Source organism: Oreochromis aureus, linkage group 3 (assembly GCF_013358895.1).
Source record: "Oreochromis aureus strain Israel breed Guangdong linkage group 3, ZZ_aureus, whole genome shotgun sequence".
NCBI lineage: Eukaryota > Metazoa > Chordata > Actinopteri > Cichliformes > Cichlidae > Oreochromis > Oreochromis aureus.
The window spans coordinates 39,277,729-39,300,022 of NC_052944.1; the positions used below are offsets into that span (position 1 = coordinate 39,277,729).

The 22,294-nt window shown below is 38.3% G+C and overlaps 1 protein-coding gene across 1 annotated transcript in view; it reads left to right on the plus strand.

The window, feature by feature from the left end:
* Positions 1–22,294, plus strand: part of dysf (dysferlin, limb girdle muscular dystrophy 2B (autosomal recessive)) — a 104,263-nt gene that overhangs the window by 8,352 nt on the left and 73,617 nt on the right. Inside the window, exons 2-16 of the mRNA XM_039610216.1 lie at positions 9,210–9,265; positions 10,180–10,271; positions 12,153–12,258; positions 15,207–15,330; positions 16,229–16,485; positions 16,569–16,697; positions 16,826–16,888; positions 17,012–17,062; positions 17,194–17,224; positions 18,373–18,488; positions 18,638–18,764; positions 18,854–18,957; positions 19,080–19,148; positions 19,242–19,285; positions 19,664–19,746. Of these exons, the coding sequence (XP_039466150.1) occupies positions 9,210–9,265; positions 10,180–10,271; positions 12,153–12,258; positions 15,207–15,330; positions 16,229–16,485; positions 16,569–16,697; positions 16,826–16,888; positions 17,012–17,062; positions 17,194–17,224; positions 18,373–18,488; positions 18,638–18,764; positions 18,854–18,957; positions 19,080–19,148; positions 19,242–19,285; positions 19,664–19,746 (1,452 nt within the window). The remainder of the gene's footprint in view (positions 1–9,209; positions 9,266–10,179; positions 10,272–12,152; positions 12,259–15,206; positions 15,331–16,228; positions 16,486–16,568; positions 16,698–16,825; positions 16,889–17,011; positions 17,063–17,193; positions 17,225–18,372; positions 18,489–18,637; positions 18,765–18,853; positions 18,958–19,079; positions 19,149–19,241; positions 19,286–19,663; positions 19,747–22,294) is intronic.

Genomic DNA, 22,294 nt, shown 5'->3' on the forward strand with positions numbered 1-22,294 from the left:
ACTTGCCACCCGGTCAGGACATGTACAGCAGTTTTTTTTGCCTAGAAAGAATTGGCCAATAGGGGTTACTGACTGGTCTCTAGACCTTAAGTACACATAATAAACACACTGGTTTAACTTGCTGCTCTTGAGTAGTTTGTACTTGAACTTATCAACTTTTAAGATTGCGTGTAATCAGCTTCAAAGACAATACAAAAGAAGAATTGATGTGAGATGAAAACATTTTGGACATAAAGTATAATATTGATTAAACAGCAGCATGGATACACTCAGGAAATGTTCAACATTTAAGCAGAGGGTGAAATTTTGTAGGTATCCTGGGAAATAAAATGAAACAGCGCAGCTTTCAGTTACTGAATAAGAAGCATGCTGACAGCCTACTTCTGTTAGTACTTCTCATGCAGATGACTAGTTTATTTTCTCACCACTTTTCATAAAATATCATTTTAGAAATCAATTATAAATATATTATTGTAAAGCTTGTGTTAAAAGACTTTCATTAAAAAACAATCCCATGAACTAGTTGCACGACAGCTTGTAGGAGCCTTTTATTAACAAGTGACTGATAGATTACCAATATTTCTTATTGTTTTATTGCTCAACACTTCATATTTTTTCAAAAAATTTCAGTATAATTTTTACATTATAAAGAGCAGCTTATTGGAAGGTGATTCAGGTTTTCCTGAACCACACTCACTTTATTGCAAATTTGAAAAATTAGGGGTATGTGTATCCCCCACTTTACATCTGCAGGTGGTGCTATCTCACAGTGAATCTAGTTGGCACTGGAATTTATGTGTCTTAGAGTTAAGGCTCACAACTCTTCAACTCTACTGCAGCTAGCCTACATTTTTCTAACACAATATTTAAATTAACCTTTTATAAATGTTCCACAACTTATCTCAGTGCAACTAAAACTTTTGGATTTTTAGACCTGATTTCGCTTAGAAAGGCACACATAGTCTAGTTGATCATTTCAACCAATTAAGATTGTGTCTTTGTACAAGAAAATTACAATTTTGAATTGATAAATCTAACTAAACAAAAGCCACTGAAACTCCTGGAATTATTTACCAGTTCATTTTCTAAGATTTTGAAGGAAATCCAGAACATTGTTCCAAATTCCATAAGAACTGTTGGTTTTAGCAAAGGTGACAGTTTACTGAAAACACGAGACAGATGGAAGCCAAAAAAGGGATTAAGAGAGTGACTGAAGTGAAAGAGGAGATGAGCAGATAAAGTGCAGGAAAATATTTGGGCAAGACAAGGAAATAACCAGAAGACGAGAGGAAAAGAGCACAGGAAATGTTGAGATTTCCTTTGGTTGTTGGGTTCCTGACATATTTGCTCACTGCCCTCTTTCCCTCCGGGAGTGTTACAGTGAGAAGAAAAACACATCTCCGATTGAGAAGAAGAGCTTTTATTTTGTAGTTTCTGAAAGAGGGAGATGTTGTGAGGCAATGTGGAGAAGCTATCTGAGGATAATTTCCTTTCTGATTTTTCTGGATTTTCATTCATCTTTCTGGCTATTTTTCTTTCATGTTTTTGGTCATCAGTTTTTGGCAAATAAGGAAATAAGTCACTGATTGAGTTTTAAAAAAACTATCTCTTCTTTTTGGTCTTTACCTTGTGACTTTTTCAGCGTTACTGCTTTGGTTGTTATCATTACAAACTTCCTGTAGTCATGTAATCAGCGGTTAATTCAGCACTGGATCCCCCTTGTATTAACCCTGTGACAGCGGGATTTGATTTTTTCATTTCTGAGCGAGTTTTTACACTCTTTCAGCTTTCAGGATCGTGCTAAGTGTTCAACATGTTACGCTGTATTATTCAGCGGGCCAACAACTTGAAACACTCTGACCCTCAGGCCAGTGTCATTTTCAGAGGTAAGAGGATTATGGGATGTTCAGGGCATGCATAAAGTCAGGGAATAATAGGATAAACTTGGAAAGTTGCCTGTTAAAAATATCAAGTAACGAAAGTCTATCAAAACAATTCTCAAATCATGTTCAAAATAAAACTGTTTCAGTTCTCTTAGCTTGTTCTTTGGTTTTTGGAAATATCTGTTTCTTTGGCTGCTGAAGGCTCAAGCTGATCCCAGTGTGTGTGTGTGTGTGTGTGTGTGTGTGTGTGTGTGTTTGCTGTGCTTTTTTTCATTTTTTTCATTTGATTTGAAAATTAAGGTGTCATATACATAATTTGTAAAATTATGTTACTGTAGAAATAACAGACCATTGAGTTGATTGTAGTATTGCTGATGTCCAAGTTGAGTTTCGAATGAACGACACAAAATTCTTGAGTCTGTGTATCTGGATGAATGAACTACACATTTCACTGCAGCTATTGTACACCACTTTTATCCAAGAATATAACTGTGCACATATCTGTGAGAGATATCTATGAAATGTGGGTTGCAAATGCTGGGAGTTGAGGCGAATGCTTTTGAATGGAAAATGTCTTAGCCATTTATGTGCTATTTCTCAATATTTAGCTTTTTTTTTTTACATACATACACAAAATGCTCATAATATAACTAAATTGAATTAACTCAATATCTTTATTGCATGTGAAATTTCGGATCACCCGTTGTGCTAACAAGTTAGGTTTTTATTCTTAACTGATTCTAGCAAGCCATGCTAACTAGCTATTTGGCTAATTAGCTTTGAAGCATACTAATAATATTTCCACTAAAAGTTGTTCATGTTATTTATATAATTATGGCACTTTCACTGTACTCACATGTTTACTTTAAATTAAAGAAAAAAAAGGATGAGTTCAGCTAGCATAAGCTGTCTCTTTGTCATTCATGTTTTTGTGTTTGCAATAAGATAACAAAAAACCAGCCTGTCAGATATGACTTTTGCAGCTTATTTTATAATCTCAGACATTTTTTACTGTGACATTTTTTTTTTTAAATTAAGCAACAACACAAATAAATATACTGATGACGAAAGTCAAATATGGTGGCTAAACAGATGGCTAACAGTGGCACTCAACAATGAACTTACTGGTGTTTAAATTTAATTCTATTACTAATGGTTGTTAATCTGTCATTGCTGGAATCTAAAAAAGTACTGCATGAATCAAATTATTGAACTGCACCACAAATGTAGGTGGTCCTATCACTGTAGAAAATCTATAAATGGTAATTGGACTGATACTTATATAGTGCTTTTCTACTCAGTTTGAGCACTCAAATATAACGTCTTGATGTATGCTCAATCATCCAGGTAAGTAAATCTCCAAAAGTTGATTCTGTTCATCTGGACGTAGCGTTTTGTGGGAGAAACGTTTCGTTACTCATACAAGTGACTTCTTCAGTCTCAGCTGACTGCAGCTTTCCCCAATATTATAAACAGTAATGACTGAAACTAGCACCACTGAAGGGACAATGGGCTGGGAGGTCAGTTTCTACATCATGATTATGCAAATTCTCATGACCATTGATCAACAACCACTGATCAAAGACAGCCGATCAATGGCCATGAGTACCATTCAATGAAAGGTACTCATGGCCATTGATCGAAACGTTTCTCCCACTGAAAACGCTACGTCCAGATGAACAGAATCAACTTTTGGACACTCAAATATAAGTTGCTTGAAATCACCATTTATTATTTATTCAGGACTTAAAGCCAGAACTGCAGCCTCCAGTCTAGACTTTGTGATGGCTTAAAATCAGAAAATACCTAGGACGCAACAAAGTAAACAAACAAAGTTTTGGATTGTCATGTCATGATCCTGTTGGTTTTTGCCACGATTTCAATATTGTATCAGTGCAGAAGCTCAAAGAGTCCCAGATTATAGAGAGGGAGATGTTGTAACACCTAAAAAAGATGGAGAAATTAAACAGAAGAAATCTTCTTCTACTCTTGTACCAGTGCTCATAGATTTCTTTCTGGTTGGCGACACCTATTGTTCAGTAGAATACTGCAGCATGTGGGACACGCCCTCATCTCTATTATACATGGTGACAGGGCTGTGGTGATGTCACAATCAGCGACAATAAACGGGCCTTTAGCTACTTTGCCTCAGCGGCATTCCTGTTTTCCAATCTTATTTTCCTGTAGGCCTACTTTCCATGACTCAGTATCTGCCTCCTTTATGAAGAGAGCTCTGCTTTCTACTTCCTGCCTTTGTCCTAACAGTTTCCTCGTGCCATAACACAAATACTTGTATCGTCCTCTTACCTCAATCTATTGCTAATTTTAAATTGAGTGCACAGATCAACAGCCCACTTTTAACAAAGACTAGTGTCAGTCTCTTTCAGAGTTAAATAAGCGACGTGCCAGCAGATGTTTTTCCTATTTTGTTTACTCATGCTTATCTCACCCTCCTCATACACTCTTAAATTAAGTGAATTTGGTGCAGTGACTCTGCATCTTTCCTTTTCCAGCAGAGCCGGTCGACTCTGATGTGTAGAAATTGATTCAGTGCAGCAAAGTGAAACTGAAACCACTCTGTTATGTCTCTGTCCTCCCACATCCACATTCATATTACGGCTAAACAGCAGAACGTCTTTCTTATTGTGGGAAAAAAAAGCTTATTGAACTAAAAAAGTGATAAAGCAGGGCCTTGGACACCTTAAGCATCACAAATGAATGATATAATTCATTTATATACTTGTTAGGAAAAAGCATGGAAAATAAATGAGTTAGTGGCTTTTTTCCCCCCACAAAACTGAGTTCCAATAACTTGAAGAATTTAGAGTTCAGAAAGAAAAATGACAGAAAAAGAGAGAGAGAATTTCCTCCCCTCAAGAACACAGATACCATGTCCATTTTTAGAAATCAGAGATGTTAGTAGTTGACGCTTTGGGAGGAGGAGGAACTGTTACATGAACTGACTAATCTCAACAGATCCAGAGGGAAGGATATGCATTTTCTGCATTTAATGTATTCAAAAAGGTTTGTGGAAATGTATCCCAGAGTTTCCAGAGCAATTCTGGCCGATAATAGTGACCAATACAATAGACATTTTTATGGAAACTCTTTCTTAACTCTTTCTGCACAAGGTTATGATCAGTGCTAATGCACAGACAGATGACTGACTTTTTTCCTACACTGTGTTTGTGAGCAATGGTTCTATGAGTGCTGTGATTAAATCTGGCAGCGTGTGCTGGTGTTTGTGTCCTAAAGGCAGGATTTCCGGCCAAAGTGTTGTTATTGTCACAGTGAGTGTTGTTCTCAATCAAAACAGAAATAAAAGCTGGCAGCACTGTGCTATTTATAATGTGGATCCCTCATGTGGGTCAGACTCAGCTGCTGGTACTGTTCTCAATTACTCCACACAGACACTCCTTAACCAAATAGGAGGCAACAGTACTAAACACTTAACACTTCAAGTCTACAAACTGTGACATAGTCTCTATTTCCAAAGTCACTTCTTGAAAATAATTAAAACATAGTAACATTTACACATAAATTTTATATTGTTCAGTTTCATATTACTGCTTTAAATTGTCAGTATCAGTCATCAAAGTATCATTGGCTAAAATACAGAACCATGAGTTACTCCTAATGCATTTATGGGAGTGTGAGTGTTAGATAGGAAGCTCTTAGATGTAGAAAAAATGCATGGATGAATGAGACACATTGTAAAAGTGCTCAAGCAGAGTGCGAATGCACACAATAAGAACCTAGAAAACACATCAAATACATAAACTGAGATATTTCATTATTTTAAATCTCTACAAATATTGTTGGTCCAAATGTATCAGGCTCTGAAAACTACAAGGGCGATTGGTTGTTCATGTGACCATAACTCCTTAAACCTTGAGCAGACTTTAAAAATACATGCCCGCACACACAGTGAAGGTCTAAAGTTAGGTTTCCTATACGTGTGTGAAAACCCAGAGGGCTGTACTATTCTATTCTCAGCTCATAATAGAAATGTGCCAAGCTGAACCGGGAAGTTAATACTGTGCCACTTCCTCTCTGCAGGTTCCAAACTGTGGCACCAGCACTTGGGAGATTTCTAGAGTTGACACACACAACACATACACATTCACACATGAATCAAATGTAACCTCTCAACCTTTCTGTGGAAGGGTGGAGATGTTTTTTTTTTTATATCTACAAGAACAGAGGCACTCTTACGTAGGTAATTTATGTGTGTGTGTGTGTGTGTGTGTGTGTGTGTGTGTGTGTGTGTGTGTGTGTGTGAACTTGCTTGGGTGTGTATAGTTGAATTAATGGTTTTATTGCTCTCTGTTTGTGTTTGTTCTCAAACTTGGTGATCACTGTAGGGAAAACAGGAAGGCAAGCAACTTTTGTCCGAGTGTGTGTGAATGGAGACAATGTGAGTGTGTGTGTGCACACTGGGAATACATGTATTAAAAATATTAATTGTACTCCAGTTGAAGCCAAAGATATGTGACCAATGACCTTTGGTTTCCAAAGAGTCTGGAAATTTTTAGACAACCCGACTTGCGTGTTTAGAGCGCTAAAAAAAGTGTCCACGCAGAAAGAAATTCACAGAAACGTGGTGACCAGAGACCAGAGAAATTCAACAACATCAGTGACTTCAATCTACTGTGCTATCAGGGCAATGTGAAGTGGGAAGGTTCCAAATATAGACAGTATGTATAGACGACTGACATAAGTACTGTGACATCACCCACTGGCTTCTGAATTTCTGTTTTGAAGCCTCGAGATGACTGCTTCCACCATAACCACGTTGGAAAAGCTAAGATGAGACAAAGAAGTGTCGATCTGACTGTAAAAGCCAACACTCATTGGCTAATGACTCGTGATTGACAAGTCATAAGTGAGCATGTGGTTTTATAACACAGATAATACCAATTTATAACATTGTATGACCAAGATTTATAAAACAGTACCTCATTTTTTATTTAATATAACCCCAAATAAATGACTGAACCCTTCAACTCAGCAGTTTAGCTATGAGATTCAATTCAATTCAATATTATTTATATTTATATTATTATATTATTTATTAAAAATCACAACAACAATCACCTCAAGGCTCTTTTTATTGTAATGCAAAGGCCCTACAATTTTAAAGAGAAACCCCAACTATCAAACCTCCTATGAGCAAGCACTTGGTGACAGTGGAAAGGAAAAACTCCCTTTTAATAGGAAGAAATTTCAGCATAACCTGGCTCAGGGAGGAGCCACCATCTGCTCCAACCATTTGGGGGTGAGGGGAAAAGACGGGATGTTATATTCCCATGAACTGCTATAGGACAACAAGTCTTTGTTCAACTAATGTTATCACCATCGTGTGGCAGGTTTTTAGGCACAACTGCATTGACTTAATTTTTTTGACCTGGAAGTTATGTCCACGTTTGATACTCCCTGTGGTTCTAAGATAAACTTGTGTCAACTATGAGTTGGATGATATGGCAGGGTGATGAATTCAGAAGGTTACCAAGGCAAACTGAGCCTGTTGTTGGTGACCAAACCTAAGCAACAAAATGATGTGCAATGAACGAATAGCTTCCTGTGTGGACACCCTTTTAGTTTCATTTTTAGTGTCTCCTATCCTCTTATTACATTTTTCCGATCCTCTTTTTTGCACATTTTATACACCAGTTGTTTAAGTTATTCATTCAGCGTTTTTTGTTTACTCATGGTTAAAAATCTGTAATTGATCATATTTGACTTTTGTAACCCTCTGACCTTTCTGGTTTTATTTGCACTTGCCTTTAAAATACATCATCATGTAAAGCATGTCTTTAAAAGCTCCTCAGGAATAATTTAAGTAATTTTTAAAATAATCTAATCTAATGGGATTATCAGATAAACAACTGCAGTCAATACATGCAAAACTACCGTCATTTGTATCAGCTTCAGCTGTCCTTGGTGACATTTACCAGGAATTAGCATGTCTGCTGTCATACAAATGAAAAGGTAACTTCAAAGATGAAGACAATGGCCACTGACTCTGTTTCCTTTTATCTGGAAGCACCAGTTTAGTCTGTGTCCCAATCAATTCCTGTTTTACCAAAAATAATTGGAAACTGTGATAACTGCCCCCCTGTGTGATAACTCACATTATCACATGTTTGTACACATATTGTTTCATAAGTGGCCTTCAGTATTTGAGTACCTATTCTGGCAGGGTATTAACCTGTCTCACCTCTCACTTCTGGTTAAAGCTGGCCGACGGCGGGCAGGAAATCAGAGCTCCGAACTTCATGTTACAGGAAGCCATGGAAAGATAACACACATATACAAATAAACCTATTGTGTGTCAGTAGTTATTTTAGAGCAGAATATTTATACCATGTGCGAACTTGTTTCTATAGTGCACCTTTTGGAGGAATTACAATAAAATGTATGTCAGTAATCATCACACAAAATGAGCTGACTAGAATTGATATACTTATATTATTTAATCTTTACAACAACTTAAAATACAGATAATAAAAATTACATAGTAAGTTCAATTTCTGCAATAGTCTTCATTTTGTTTACCAAAAATAGCACATATTTCAACTTTAAACTCTGACTTTAGCATTTTTTTATGGAGAAGGGTAATTTATTCCAAAGTTTTAAGGTGCAATGCGCAAAGTTTTTTTTTTTTGTTCTTATGTTTTAACATTCAGAATAACTTATAAAGAATCATATCTTTGGTTAGCACAACCATGAACGAGGGTAACAAAAGTTTCGTGTGATGGAGCAGTTTTTCTTATCATTATACAGGTACATGAGTGGTAAAGATAAACAATCCACCCTTACTGGAACATTTAACTATTTTATTCTACGCATTTCATTAAAATGTTTGTCAGTGTGGCTAGTTTAGGATAGATAGAGATGACTGCATAGATTTTGAGTTTTTTCTGAAGGCCCCTACTGAGTTATTATTATGCATATTCAAAGTTAGAGTAGATTAGGACACAACATTTTCTTTTGTATTGTTAAAAATATTTTTTCCACTAATCTGATTTTTAAAATTTATTTTTAATGATGGGCATGTCCATAAATGTCGGTTAAAACTTTACTTTGTAAGTTAAGTTTGCACTATTAGTTGAGCTAATAGCAGAGCAAATATATTTGACACACAGGTTTCTAACTTCTTTAAGTTGTTGGTTACTGTAAAAGGAGACTTTCAGTTTTTCCAGATGGCGTGAAAGCTTATTTTTCTCATTTCTGACACAACTTATCAATGTCCTAATTTGTAGGATCATCCTCATATAGAAAAACTGCGAATATTACATTTTCCATTTTCTACATCTGTTTCAGGGTCCAAGAAGAAGACAAAGGTCATCAAAAACAATCCTAACCCTGTGTGGAATGAGGTAAGTCCTCCATAAAGCCACAGATTCATTAACCGATCATCTGTGAAAAGTCCTAGATGTGTGATGATGCAAACATCAAATATTAAGTATATTTTAATTATTAATGTGAGAATATGTTATAACCTAATTTAAAAGTAAGGCATTGCTTGGTCTCTGTAAATGACTCAAAGTAGAAAATCCAAGATGAGTCCTCCGCTTGCGTACAGTCCGGGAGTCCTCATCAAAGTGAAGCACCCATAGATTCATATAGAAACTCAAAACACAGACAAAAATAACTGAAAACAAAAAAAGATCTAGTAAAGATATAAAGATATTTTATTTGTTAGAATGGCAGCAGCCTTGCAATTTAGGTAAGTCTGTTGTTATGTTACAATAATCTACCATTGGTTCCTAACAATGCTAGTTTTGACTGCTTCTTTATTCACATCTGGTCGCAACATCAGGCAGCTCATAGCGAGTAAAATAATTTGCTATCTGAAAGTTAGATCAGACATAACTGCTTAAGATAGAAATTTGCTGTATGCAGTCAACAATTTGCACTTAACATGAAGGCTAACATTAGCTAACATTAGTTAGAAAAAATGGTTTGATTTTACTTACACAAGCCTGTATGATGTGTTGGGAATTCAAACCAACCCTGAATTGGCTTTCCCCTGGGTACCTTACCAGCTAGTGTTAGCTTACCAGCTATCTAGCATACCCTAAAAATACATTCAGTGCATTTAGTAAGTTTGCAACATTACGAGCTGGTCAAATTGTGACAACATCTCTGTATGGGAGCAAAATAACCAGACCAAAATATTATTTGCAACACTGCAGTAAAGTTAGAAGTACTTCACAAATATAATGCAACAAAGGTGCAGTTTTCACTGTTGTTTTTTTTTTTTTACATTTCTTTCCTTTGTGTCCGTCAGGGTTTTGAGTGGGATCTGAAGGGGATTCCTCTGGACTCTGGAGCTGAGATTCACTGTGTTGTTAAAGATCATGAGAAAATGGGGAGAAACAGGTACTGTGTGCTATGCTAATTGTATGCATTCAGATGCAGTGTGGCATCAAAACACTGAAGAAGTATAAGGCATTTCATTTACACAAAATGACCGATCGTATCATTAGAGATTTACAAAGAAGAGGCATAATTGTTTTAAACACGAAAAATAGATCAAACCTACAAACACAACTGAAGAGTAAAAGGGAAAGGTCTGTTTTAAACTCCAAACATAAACGGGCTATATTTACTTTTAATCACTCATCACTGGCACCTGTTTTGTAAGTTATTTTAAACCTTGTGCTGGCCAACAGACAGATAAAGAGGTGATATGTACGAATCACCCCTGGGATAATAAATTTGGGATTGTCATACTAAGTTTGGTTAGATGGAGCTGCACATTCTCACAGTAGAGATGTGGCCAGTGGACCCCTCAGTGGGTTATTTTTGGATTACTTCACTCGATCAAGATGTCAGGCCAGTTAGAGTTCTTTCGGAAGGGAAGGGGCAGGAACTAAAGAATCAGGTCTTCCCCTCATTGTGGTTTTTATTCTGCCAAATTCCCACCCATTCACTATCTGTTGTGCTGAAAGATGAATGGATCCATAAATCAGCCACTCAAATTACAGTGGAACTTGACTGTGTCTCAGCTCTCAGCATAAATCCATTATCGTTGTACTGAGTATTTGTTTTCTAATGAGCTTGGAAGAAAAGTGATTGTTCGTCTTTAAGTTTCTTGAAGACGTTTCCCCTCTCATCTTCAGCTACCCACTACTGATCATGTGCCTCACCACATGAGCCAAAGTGTGAAAAAAAGGCATGGGTCATGAGTCTTCCAATGAAACCATTGTGAGACCTTGCTACACCCTGTTGGTGTTGTAAACCACCTCCTCTGTTCAAAGATGGCCATTCACAGTGGGGATAGATAGCCTCTTAAGGGACAATTCCCACTACAGTTTAAATACCATTTGGTTTTAGAACTGAAGGAGTTTCTCGGATGAGACACGAAACATCTTCAAGAAACTTAAAGTAGTCAAGTCGCTTTTTGTTTTGTAGCTGGATAGAGTACCATGACCTGGATGACTGAGAACCTAAACAGAGCATTTGTTTTGTTTTGTTGTTGGTGATTTTCTATTCACCTGGACTTAATGTGTGAAGTACATATTTGTCCTTTTAGGGTGTATTTCCTATATATTTGCTTTACCACTTTCCTTTGATCTCTCTAGGCTGTACAACTTTGCTTGACAATGTTGTACAGTAACAAAAATAACCACCAAGGTTGGGGAATAAATGTTGCAAGATGTCAGAAAATGACTGTGAATGGGGAAACAGGGAGACTAACAATTTATTAGAGACTAGGCACAGGTGCCACACCGTTAGGGTCATGTGGTCATAAGTCAGAGCAGTAATTCAGTCCTTGAAGTCTATAACAGATGGATATCACCAAATACTGGGTTTCCTTCTTTGAGATGCTCTGCCAGATAATACATCTCTTTATTGGAGACTTTGGCAATGGCATGCATGCCTCCTCAAGAGTGTTCTTGCTTTGGTCAGATGTAAGGAAGAGGTTTTTTTTTTGTTTGTTTGTTTTTTGTTAACGAAGGAACGAATTTTGTGATCATCAACTTTTCTTGGTTGTTGCTGAACTGGTTAATGCATTCCTAATTTTTAAGAATTTACCAGTCCTAAAGTTTTCTCTCTCTTTCTGATATGTTTATTTGTTTTTTCAGCCTAATGGTGGCTGACATATTAATGCTGTCATTTCTTTGATCCTCATAGTGAGACTTCCAGGGAAAACGTACTTGGAATCAACTCCAGCTGTGTCTTTAAAGATGTTATTTTGTAAATAACACAGTTGTGTTTAAGATCCATCTCCTTGTCTCTTGTGTGTGTCTCTTTCAGGTTTCTGGGGGAGTGTCGGCTCGCTCTTAGAGATGTGCTCAACTCTCCCAATTTCGCCGCCACCTTCACCATCTCCTTGCTGGACACCAAGAGGAACAACACAGGGGTGAGCACACGGAACTGCACTGACTGATTAATCTGCAGCCTAACTGCGTCATGAGTCGGATTATAAATCACTCCAAGTTTCCTCTTTTGAGCTTAAAATAAAGTGAGCAACATTTCTGAATCATAGTTGATTTGTTATTTCCTGAATAAAAAAAAGAAGAAACAGAAACACAAAAATATCTCTCCACAACAAATAAAATGAACTATAAATAATTGCAGTTGATTTTATTAGATGGGTTTTTTGCTGATCTGCTGACTAAGGCTGATCAGGTCTGCAATGTCAAGAAAAATGGTCGACAGGTGGTTAGTGGGTGGGTCTTAGACTTGAAGAGGCACTGATGTGTTCAAGTGCTGCTGGGGAAATCCAACATGGATTTTCTGTATCACCCTGAATATGTTTATATTTCTTGTACTTTTTTGTTGGAAAATATGAACCCATGAGCTCAAAATTAGGCAAAAGTCTTGCTGGAAGCAAGAGATGTTCTTTATGTTTTTCATCTTTTTCAGTTTGTTCCAAGTATGTGATCAGCACTATTTATCTTATATCAGCAAGGTTATGTCAAATTGAATTAAATCTAATAAGCACTGGTACCACACTGCCACAAAGTCCTAGCTTGCATGTTCTCCCCATTCTGCATGTATTCTCTGAGGGTCCTTATGGCAGCTGGGATATTGAATACTAGGTGGTTTTTTATTGTTCATTGTTCATTGAAAAGACACCTGGAATACAGTATCTATCAATGGCTAGTATTACTGGAGCCTTTTTTTAAAAATTAAAAAAGAAAACTTCTAATGATGAGAAACCTTTAGCAGCTGATGCTTATTCAGTGATGAAATGCTTGATTTTCCCTTTCCTCTAATTATGCAACATTGCTCTATGGAGACCCACATTGACATAATACAAGCATAGCCTAGATAACCAGTTGTCACAGTGACAGGTCTAACCCAACCCCAACTAAAATAAAATTGTTCAGTAGTTTTAGTTTCCAAAAGAGCTCAAACTCAAATTGGTCTTTAAGCAGAAGATGCAGAAGTATAAGATGTGGGCAGGCACACACACACATGCACACCATCCCCATCCTTGCTTCCTGAAGCCAAAACAAAGTTTTCCTGTCACTGTCAGACTGGACCTGATTGATGCCACATACATGTGCCCACACCCACACACACTGTATGGTATGTACAATGTGTGATTTATCAGGTTTTTTCTTCATTAGTCATACAAAAAAAAAAAGCAAACTCTGTTATAAACAAAAATAAAACTAATATTATTTCTTCAAAGATTTCTAGATTATTTCTTGATGCATTTGACCTTACAACAGTTTGCTTCCACAAACCAAATCTTTCACAGATTCAGTGAGATAGATCCAAGAAATCAAGAAAAACATGTCAAGATATTCACATTCTTAACATCTACTCCATAGAAACTGTAGTCTGACCAGAGCTGGACACGCCGAGTCTGATGAGTTTGTTTACAGAAACATAACAGCTTATCACTTAAGCTGCTTTTTCCTGTTGAAGGAAACAGTAGAAGCCACCCCTGCTACCACAGGGTAACTCATCTTGATTACAGTGTGCAGGAAACAGGTCTTTTATGGTAGTGGTGAGGTTAAATGCCACTTTGACTTTGGGTAGAGAACTATAAGTGAAGAACCGTGGGCTCGTCCAGGATTTAAACCAGGGACAACTTGCACTTTTATCTTATGTTGGGCAGAACAGTGAAACAGTCCCTTCTGCCAGTGTTCAGAAGTTTAACTACACATTTAATCCCTGAGATATCTTATATACAAAAATAGAGTACTATTTCAACAGAAATTTTAAGAATTAAATGTGTTAAACTACAGAAATCTATAACTTAATTACTTTGGTGAAATACGAATGGATACAGGGGAGGTCTTATCAGTAGGAAAAGCTGTAACTTATGCAAATAAACAATTAAACTATACAATTACACAATTAAAAGTCCAAATATTATGTTATCCTTCACATTTTCCGAAGCAATCCAGTGTCCCAGACTGGAGTCTTTGCCAGGCCAATTCTGGTCATGTTTGACACCCCTGCCCTAGACCAATTAGCCACATGTTTTATGCATAATTTGTCCTAAGGTGTATGATGAAGTGAAATTCCCTGAATTTAATTCAAACCAATTTGTAGGGTGCAAAAAAACAAATAAAATTGCTAAAAAGTGCTAGAAATTGCAGTTCCTCAAAAGGCCTGAAGAGGCACTAAAAATAAGTTAAGCTCAAACTTAAGAGCATTAGTCACAGCCTGGTATAAATAACTGTTTTGGCTTCTTTGGATAGTTTCCACCATCAAAACAACGGAACACGGAGTGAATCGCTTTTATAACTCAGTCTTGCATCAGTTTTAGTAAATCTGAAGGTAGGATGGCTAACTCTTACTCTAAGCCTAACCTTAATTTAAGGATGAGACAGGTGAATAGCATGGGAAGCATAAAGGCCATTGCAGTTAAGTTACTTATCAAGTACCATCCGCTGATCTGCTCTTCCATTGTCCTTTTACTGTACTTTCTCCAGAGACATATACAAGTGTCCTGTGTTCACTTCCTCTTTGTCTTCTTATGTGTGACTAGTTCCAGCTGAGTGTGCACCTGTTCTCCACCCTCTCGTTATCCTGCCTGTCTATTTAAGTCCTCAGTCTTCCCCTGTTTGTTGTTGCGTCCTCCACATTTGCTGTGTGTTCTTGCGTGAGCACCATGATCTCTAGCCATGTCATGAAATGACAAGTGCAAGACTTTCAGTTCAAGTTTATCTTTTGTTTTCTTTTAGCGTTCATGTACCAAGTGTTAGTTTGTGTTCTCCAGCAATAAAGCTGCCACCTTTAGTTAAGCATTTTGTCTCCAAGCCCTGCGTTTGGGTCCTACATTCTGCCTGCCACACAGCCAAACATGACAGATCTTCTACAAATTGTGTTTTCTGCCTCCCATAGGCCACGCTGACCCTGCAAGTTTCCTACCTCCCTCCTCCAGGATCCGCTCCGATGTTTCAACCTCCTCCCCAGCTGGAGCCTCAGCCTCATAACAACCCTAGTGTGGAGCTGGACACAGTCACAAGTAACCTCAGCATGTCATGTAGTGAAACAATAAATACAGTGGTGTGAAAAAGAGTTTACCCTTACCAGATGCTGTGTTACTTTTACAGCAGATGTAATGACACACACACCTTTCATAAAGCTCAACTTTTTCTTGTCAGTCCACACAGTATTTTTCCAAAAGTCTTGGGGATCATCAAGATGTTTTCTGGCAAACTGAGATGAGACTTTGTTCCTTTTGCTCAGCAGTGGCACTGACCTTAACTAAGGCAAGTGAGGCCTGCAGTTCTTTGGATGTTGTTCTGAGGTCTTTTGTGACCTCTTGGATGAGCCATCGCTGTGCTCTTGGGGTAATTTTGGTCATCTGACCACTCCTGGGAAGGGTCAACACTGTTTCAGGTTTTCTCCATTTGCGGGTAATGTCTCTCACTGTGGTTCACTTGAGTCCCAAAGCTATAAAAATGCTTTATAACCTTTTCCAGACTGAGAGATCTCACTTACTTTGTTTCTCATTTGCTCCTGAATTTCCTTGGATAGTGGCTCAATGTCTGGCTTTTGAGAATCTTTTGGTCTACTCCACTTTGTCAGGCAGGTCCTATTTAAGTGATTTCTTCAATCACGTTTTCACACAGGACCATGTAGGTTTGGAGGTTTTTTTCCCCCCTTAATAATAAACACCTTCATTTAGAAACTGAACTGCATTTTGTGTTTGCTTGTGTTATCTTTATCAAATATTTAAACTTGTTTGTTGATCTGACACATTAATGTGTAAAAAACATACAAAGAAACTGGAAGAGTACAAACACTTTTTCACACCACTGTATGTTTTTTCCCTTCTTCTGTCTCCATTTGCCCAACCCAGTGTCTCAATTTTGTCAGTTTACCCCAAGATTTATTTCCTGGGACTACTTTCTGTGCAGTGATCTCTCTGGATACTTTGGGTGAGGAAGATACGGAGAGTATGATGATGCTTGAGCCCACAGAGGACCAGGGAGCAGACGATGGACGCTCCATGGTGATAATTGGTCCTCAGGGGCCCCCGGGGCAGGAATCCCCCACCGCCCAGACGCCCAAGCGCTCACCGCCATCCTACCACACCCAAGGAGGGCTGAGGAAGAGGAGGAGAGGAGCCAGCAGTCACCCCAAACCGCTACCCAACAAACCACAGGATCTGCAGGTTAGTTAGAATATTTAAAAAATACACATTAAAGGAATACTTACACTCCATGCATGTTACTGTCCACGCGTGTCCTTGTCCAGATTCGTGTGCGGGTCATTGAGGGACGACAGTTACCGGGCATCAACATTAAACCTGTTGTTAAGATAGCAGTTGCCGGGCAGTCCAAGAGGACCCGAATCAGAAAGGGAAACAACCCAGTCTTTGATGAGGTAAATAAATCTTTTTGCCAGTATGCTTGTCTTGATAACTTTCTTTTTTTGCACTGTACTGCTTTTTATTAAAACTTTACATGTTGCTTTTTACTCAAACTTCAACTTGCATTTATTTCTCTCCACAGACTTTCTTCTTGAACTTCTTCGAGACGCCCTCAGACTTGTTTGACGAACCCATTTTCATCACTGTGAGTGTGACGTTTTTCCTCTTTTTTTATTTGTTTACTTTGAGTAAATCAAGCATGTAGGAGAAATTCAACACTATCAGCGTTTCTTATTTTTCTCAGAGTTATGATCTTTCTCTTTTTCAGGTATGTGACTCTCGTTCACTTAGAACTGATGCCGTGATCGGTGAATTCAAGGTAAACTGGCAGGTTTAGAGCTTTAACTTTAGTCTATGAATATTGGACTGCTGTGTACTGTGATAAATTGGGAGGGGAGGCATGCGATTTGGAAATCAGAAGAACTCAAACATGTGTTCTGTTTTCCACAGATGGATGTGGGCACCATCTACAATGAGCACAGTGAGTATATGTTTGTATGATATGTAAATTATGTCCGATTGATGGTCTGATGACATTTTTCATTAACTTAACTTTTAGCCATTTTGGTCAGGCAGCTAGCACTCTCACCTCACCTCACAGCAGAAGGGTTCCTGGGCTTGTCCCCTGACTTTTTGCCCTGTGATAACTGGGATAGGCTCCAGCATTCCTATGACCCTGAATTGGATACGTGGTTACGAAAAAGGATGAGTGAAGAGCTGTTCTCACACATTGGCACTACTGCTGTTCTATACAACAACCTGGCAGATGAACACTTGACAAATGTTAAAACGGTCTTTAACCTGCCAGGTCCAAAGTCTTTGTGATGTCAGATTGAGTCAGGGTGCAAATGCAGTTAACTGTCCAGTGTATTCAACACTTGCAAGTCAGAGTCTTGTGTGCTGTCTCCTGCCTGTGTCCATTTAGCTAAACCACACATGGAGTATTTCCAGGTATGAAAATGTTTCTGAACCATTAGATGATGTCACCCACTGGTTTTCTTAACCACTTTTTGAATCCTCTGTGTTAATTGTTTTTGCTGCTGCAATGCTGTTTTTTTGGACCAGAAATAACCATATCTGGATAAGAAGGTGGAGTGCTAAGTTATCGGCTAAAGCTAGCAAGCTTGGATGGAGAGCTGTATTCATAGACCTCACGAGCTGTAACATCTCACTTTGAGGGGTCCAGCAAACATTTATACAAGTGTTAAGAGAACAAAAAGCAGGCTGGTTTGAGATAAGAAATCAAAACATATTTGAATGTGTTATTATTCATAGTCAGGACAGTCAAAGTTAAAATCTTTGAAGATATATTCATATCAGTGATACTGATGTGTTAAAATCCATTAAGTCTGTCAAACAATGATGCTTACTGCTAAATAGGAATCCAGGGTGATGATTATACATAATATTTAGAAAATCAAGACCACTTTTTGGTCCATGCCAATCAGAAAGCCATGTTTTGTTTTGTCACATGCCCCACGGGTTGCAGCTTGGTGTCATTATGTCCTGCTTTGTGTGAGAAAGGATAACCTTGAAAAGTTTCTCCAGACGTGTGTCAAAGCTGCTTTTGTTTATCCTGAATTTACAAGCTCCTGGCTTTAAACCTCTCTCTTCCTCCCCTCGTTTCAGGGCACTGCTTCTTGAGGAAATGGCTTCTGCTTTGTGACCCTGACGACCTCTCTGCTGGGGTCAAAGGTTACCTGAAGGTCAGCTTGTTTGTCTTAGCAGCTGGAGATGAGCCACCGGTGAGTTTCATGGTCTTTTGCAAGATAGTCCTACAAGGCCATTTATGAGGTCAATCAAGAAACATGAGTTGTTCTGTTTTTACATGGTTGTGCTTTTTCTGTGCAACTCATTATCACAAGTGAGTATTTGTACTTTAATGTGATTGCAGGCTGATAAACGTGAGTGTGTGGAGGATAAAGAGGATATAGAATCAAACCTGTTGAGGCCTGCAGGTCTGTCTCTGAGAGGAGCCTCGTTCAACCTGAGGATCTTCAGAGCTGAAGACCTGCCACAGAGTGAGCCTCTGTTGTTATTCTATGCACATTTGATAAGCTTGAAAAAATATATAGAGAGAGAGATTCCTAATATGCTTCTCTGTCTGAAGTGGACGATGCCTTCATGGATGGGATGAGGCAGATTCTTGGGTTTGATAGCAACAGGAAGAATCTGGTGGATCCCCTGGTGGAGATTCACTTTGCTGGCAAAACGGTGCATATGACTTTATAAAAGTTCATTACATTGACTTAAATGATTGTTAGTCAACAACAAAATAAAATAAAACTGAAAAGCTAATACATTTTTAGCTAATAAAAACAAATGTTGATTGTCAGGTCTGCACTAAGACTTTGGAGAAGAATGCCAATCCACAGTGGAACCAGAGCCTGGCCATGCCAGTCCGAGTAAGAAATAAAGACAGACAATTCTTGTGCCAAGAAGTTGTATTTATATTGTCACTAGAAAGTACATGTTTTTTTTTCCTTTCCTCTTTCCAGTTTCCTTCCATGTGTGAGAAGATGAGGATCAGAATTCTGGACTGGTGATTTCCAGCTAAAATCTCCCTTTCTCACATTTGTTCATCAAACTTAGCATCATTATCAATATTAATTTGACCTCTTTATAAGATGGGACTGTTGTGGAGGCCCACACCAAAAAAACAGGGGTGGGCAGTTAATTTTCCACATGAGGAACTGGGACTGTTGTGGAGTGCCACACCAATAAGCTGAACTCAGTTGTGCTCAATATTAACTTTATCTCTTTATAAGCTTCGGTGTGGCCCACCACAACAGTCCTAGTATTTCATGTAGCCCCTTAGAAAAATTAATTATCCCACCCCGCACTAGTGTATAAGATACATTTTGACCAATGTCATTTTGACCTATGCGCTTTGCATCCTTCTATGGCTTTCTCATTTTAGGGATAGAGCTAGTCACAACGACGTTATCGGCACCACCCACCTCTGTATGTCCAAGATCTCCGCCCCCGGGGGAGAGATAGATGGTGAGTAACAAGTTGCAACCAGTCTGAACTAGACTCTACCTGACCAGATCAGATTAGGCTGGTTCAGGCTGGATTTGAACTGCACCAGAGTGTTGAAACTTGCCTGGTTTGATAACTGACATCCAGTGATAATCACACTGTTTGAAGTGTTTAACATCACTCTGCCTGAAAGCAGTTAGCATTAGCTTAGGGAAAATGCCCAACCTGTTTTAGAGATATTTTCAGCGAGGTTTCAGCTGATCATACAGGTCAAAATAAGGTTTTTATCAACTGTGGCTCAATTTTATTCTTGAGCCACAAAACTATAAAAACCTTAGTTCTGTCTTCTATTTATATAAATATGTGTAATTTGACCGGTTTAAACATGAGTGAAACAGCACTTTCTACACTGGCAGGATACCAGTTAAACTGTTTCCTAAAAACAGCTGCAGCCTGCTTCATTTTGTTTCATGGATTATCCTTGTGCTAGTTATTACCAAACAGACCTACAGTGGTTGCTGCGGTAAAGTTTCTGGGGAGGTGTATGACAGACTACAATGAAGTTCTACACCCTACAGGGTAAAAGTGAACACAGTACTATAGACCAAACACTGAGCTTTATTCGGTTTATTTTTTTAACACATCAGCTCAGGAAATGTCTCAGTTTGATCGGTGTGGTTGATACTCCCTGCAAACACTTAAGCTATTAACTTAGTACCCTCAGGAGCTGCAGCCTGAATCAGCAGATGCATGTATTAGACTTTAAACAACTTCTGACATGGTGTGTGTGCAATGTTTACACCATTCGCTCACACGTTTATTTGAACCTGAACAATTAGACGTGATAACTGTTTGTCTCAGGTGCTGCTGTCTGTGTTCACAACAGACTTTTCCACTCTCTCTGATGACATTTTTTGCTAACCTTGTTGACTGTGTGCTCCGACAGCAGTTCTACTGGATAAGTTGTTTTTGAATAAGCAAAACCATCCTTGCAAGTGGTGCATATTATAGGATTTCCCTTCCCACTTTGTTGTGCACACAACACAATCAGTATTACTGACACTATTAAAACTGAGATTTTGACTGTGTTGAAGGAATGCCTTCAAGTGTGTGCAGCTTTGAAATACACCACTTTAACTGAATGCATCACTTTATAGTTTATGGCTTTGCTAGTGTGTTAGTTTTCATCAGGATCTCATGAACGTGCTGTCTTTACCGTTGGAGTGACTTCCAAATGTGCACATCTCAGTTAATGTCTTTGTTTTAGCCTTTGAAAACTTGAACTGTAAAGTTTTGAAACACCAAATGAACCCATGGTTTGTGCATAAAATGCATGGATGTTTCTTCACTGACATGCATGAAGACTAACTCGGTAATGTTTGTGTGGTAAACACTGACACTGCTTGAGTTTTCAGTCTTTGACGACCCTGGTTGCAAAAAAAGGGAAGATGCATGAGCTTTGCTCACTGCTTGTGATAAATGTGATTTCTTCTTTGTCTGGAATACAAGAATAATAATGAGCCATTTTAACCAGACCATGATAAGGAAACATCAGAAAGAAGTAATATAACATTCCTCACCAACCGGCCTCAATCAGTCTGACTCCCGCCTCTCCCCTCCACTGTCACTCGGCATTGGATCACCCCAGGGCTGCATTCTCAGCCCTCTACTATACGCCTTGTACACATGTGACTGTACACCAACCCACCCAACCAGCATCATCGTCAAGTATGATGATTACACCACTGTTGGTTGGGCTCCTCTCTGAAGGAGATGAGACAGCGTACAGAGCAGAGATAGAGAACTTGTCCTGCTGGGACTGTATGCTTCTCTGAGCCATGGTCTGAGTAACCTTCATCACTCAGGCCACTCTCATACGGACTATATACTCATATCAAGTATTTTTGCACTACTTCGAAGCACTTTGCAACATGTTCTCTAAAGTGTTTTATATACATTTCTCTTGTCTTGTATATATCCCCGTACATATTTCTCATGTTTGCTTTTTATTCCTGCTGTCTACCATTTATATTTATTATTTAGTGTGGAGCACCCACAATTTCATTGTACATGTACATTGACAATAAAGGGCTATTATGTTCTATTCTATTTTATTCTATTTTATCAGTGCACTAAGCTGTGTCACTGTCCCAGAAGTATTGCAGTACTCAAGAAAAATCTATGTTGTATTTTGTGGTGCTGCAAAAAAGACCTTTTTTCATCCACTACATCCCTCCTGACACCTGGTTTGAAAAAAACAAGTTGGCAAGAGCAAAAATGTTTAACTTTAGGCTTCAAAAGAGGACTTAACGATACATGGTGGCTGTGTACATCTTTAATAACCACCCATGGTTAAAAGTGGTTCACTCACCTTCATGTTTTTCATCAGCTTTTTTCCTCCTTTCATTATCTTCTGTTGCCAATAACTGTGAGTGATTTCCTGTTTCATGTTGTAAGGCCATCAACCAGATTTCCCTCCAAATCTGACTCACACATAGTGTTGATGCCGCTTCTGGCAGCAAGGGTCTAACTTATCAAAATTTTTATGTGGTAAAAATAACAATAATCA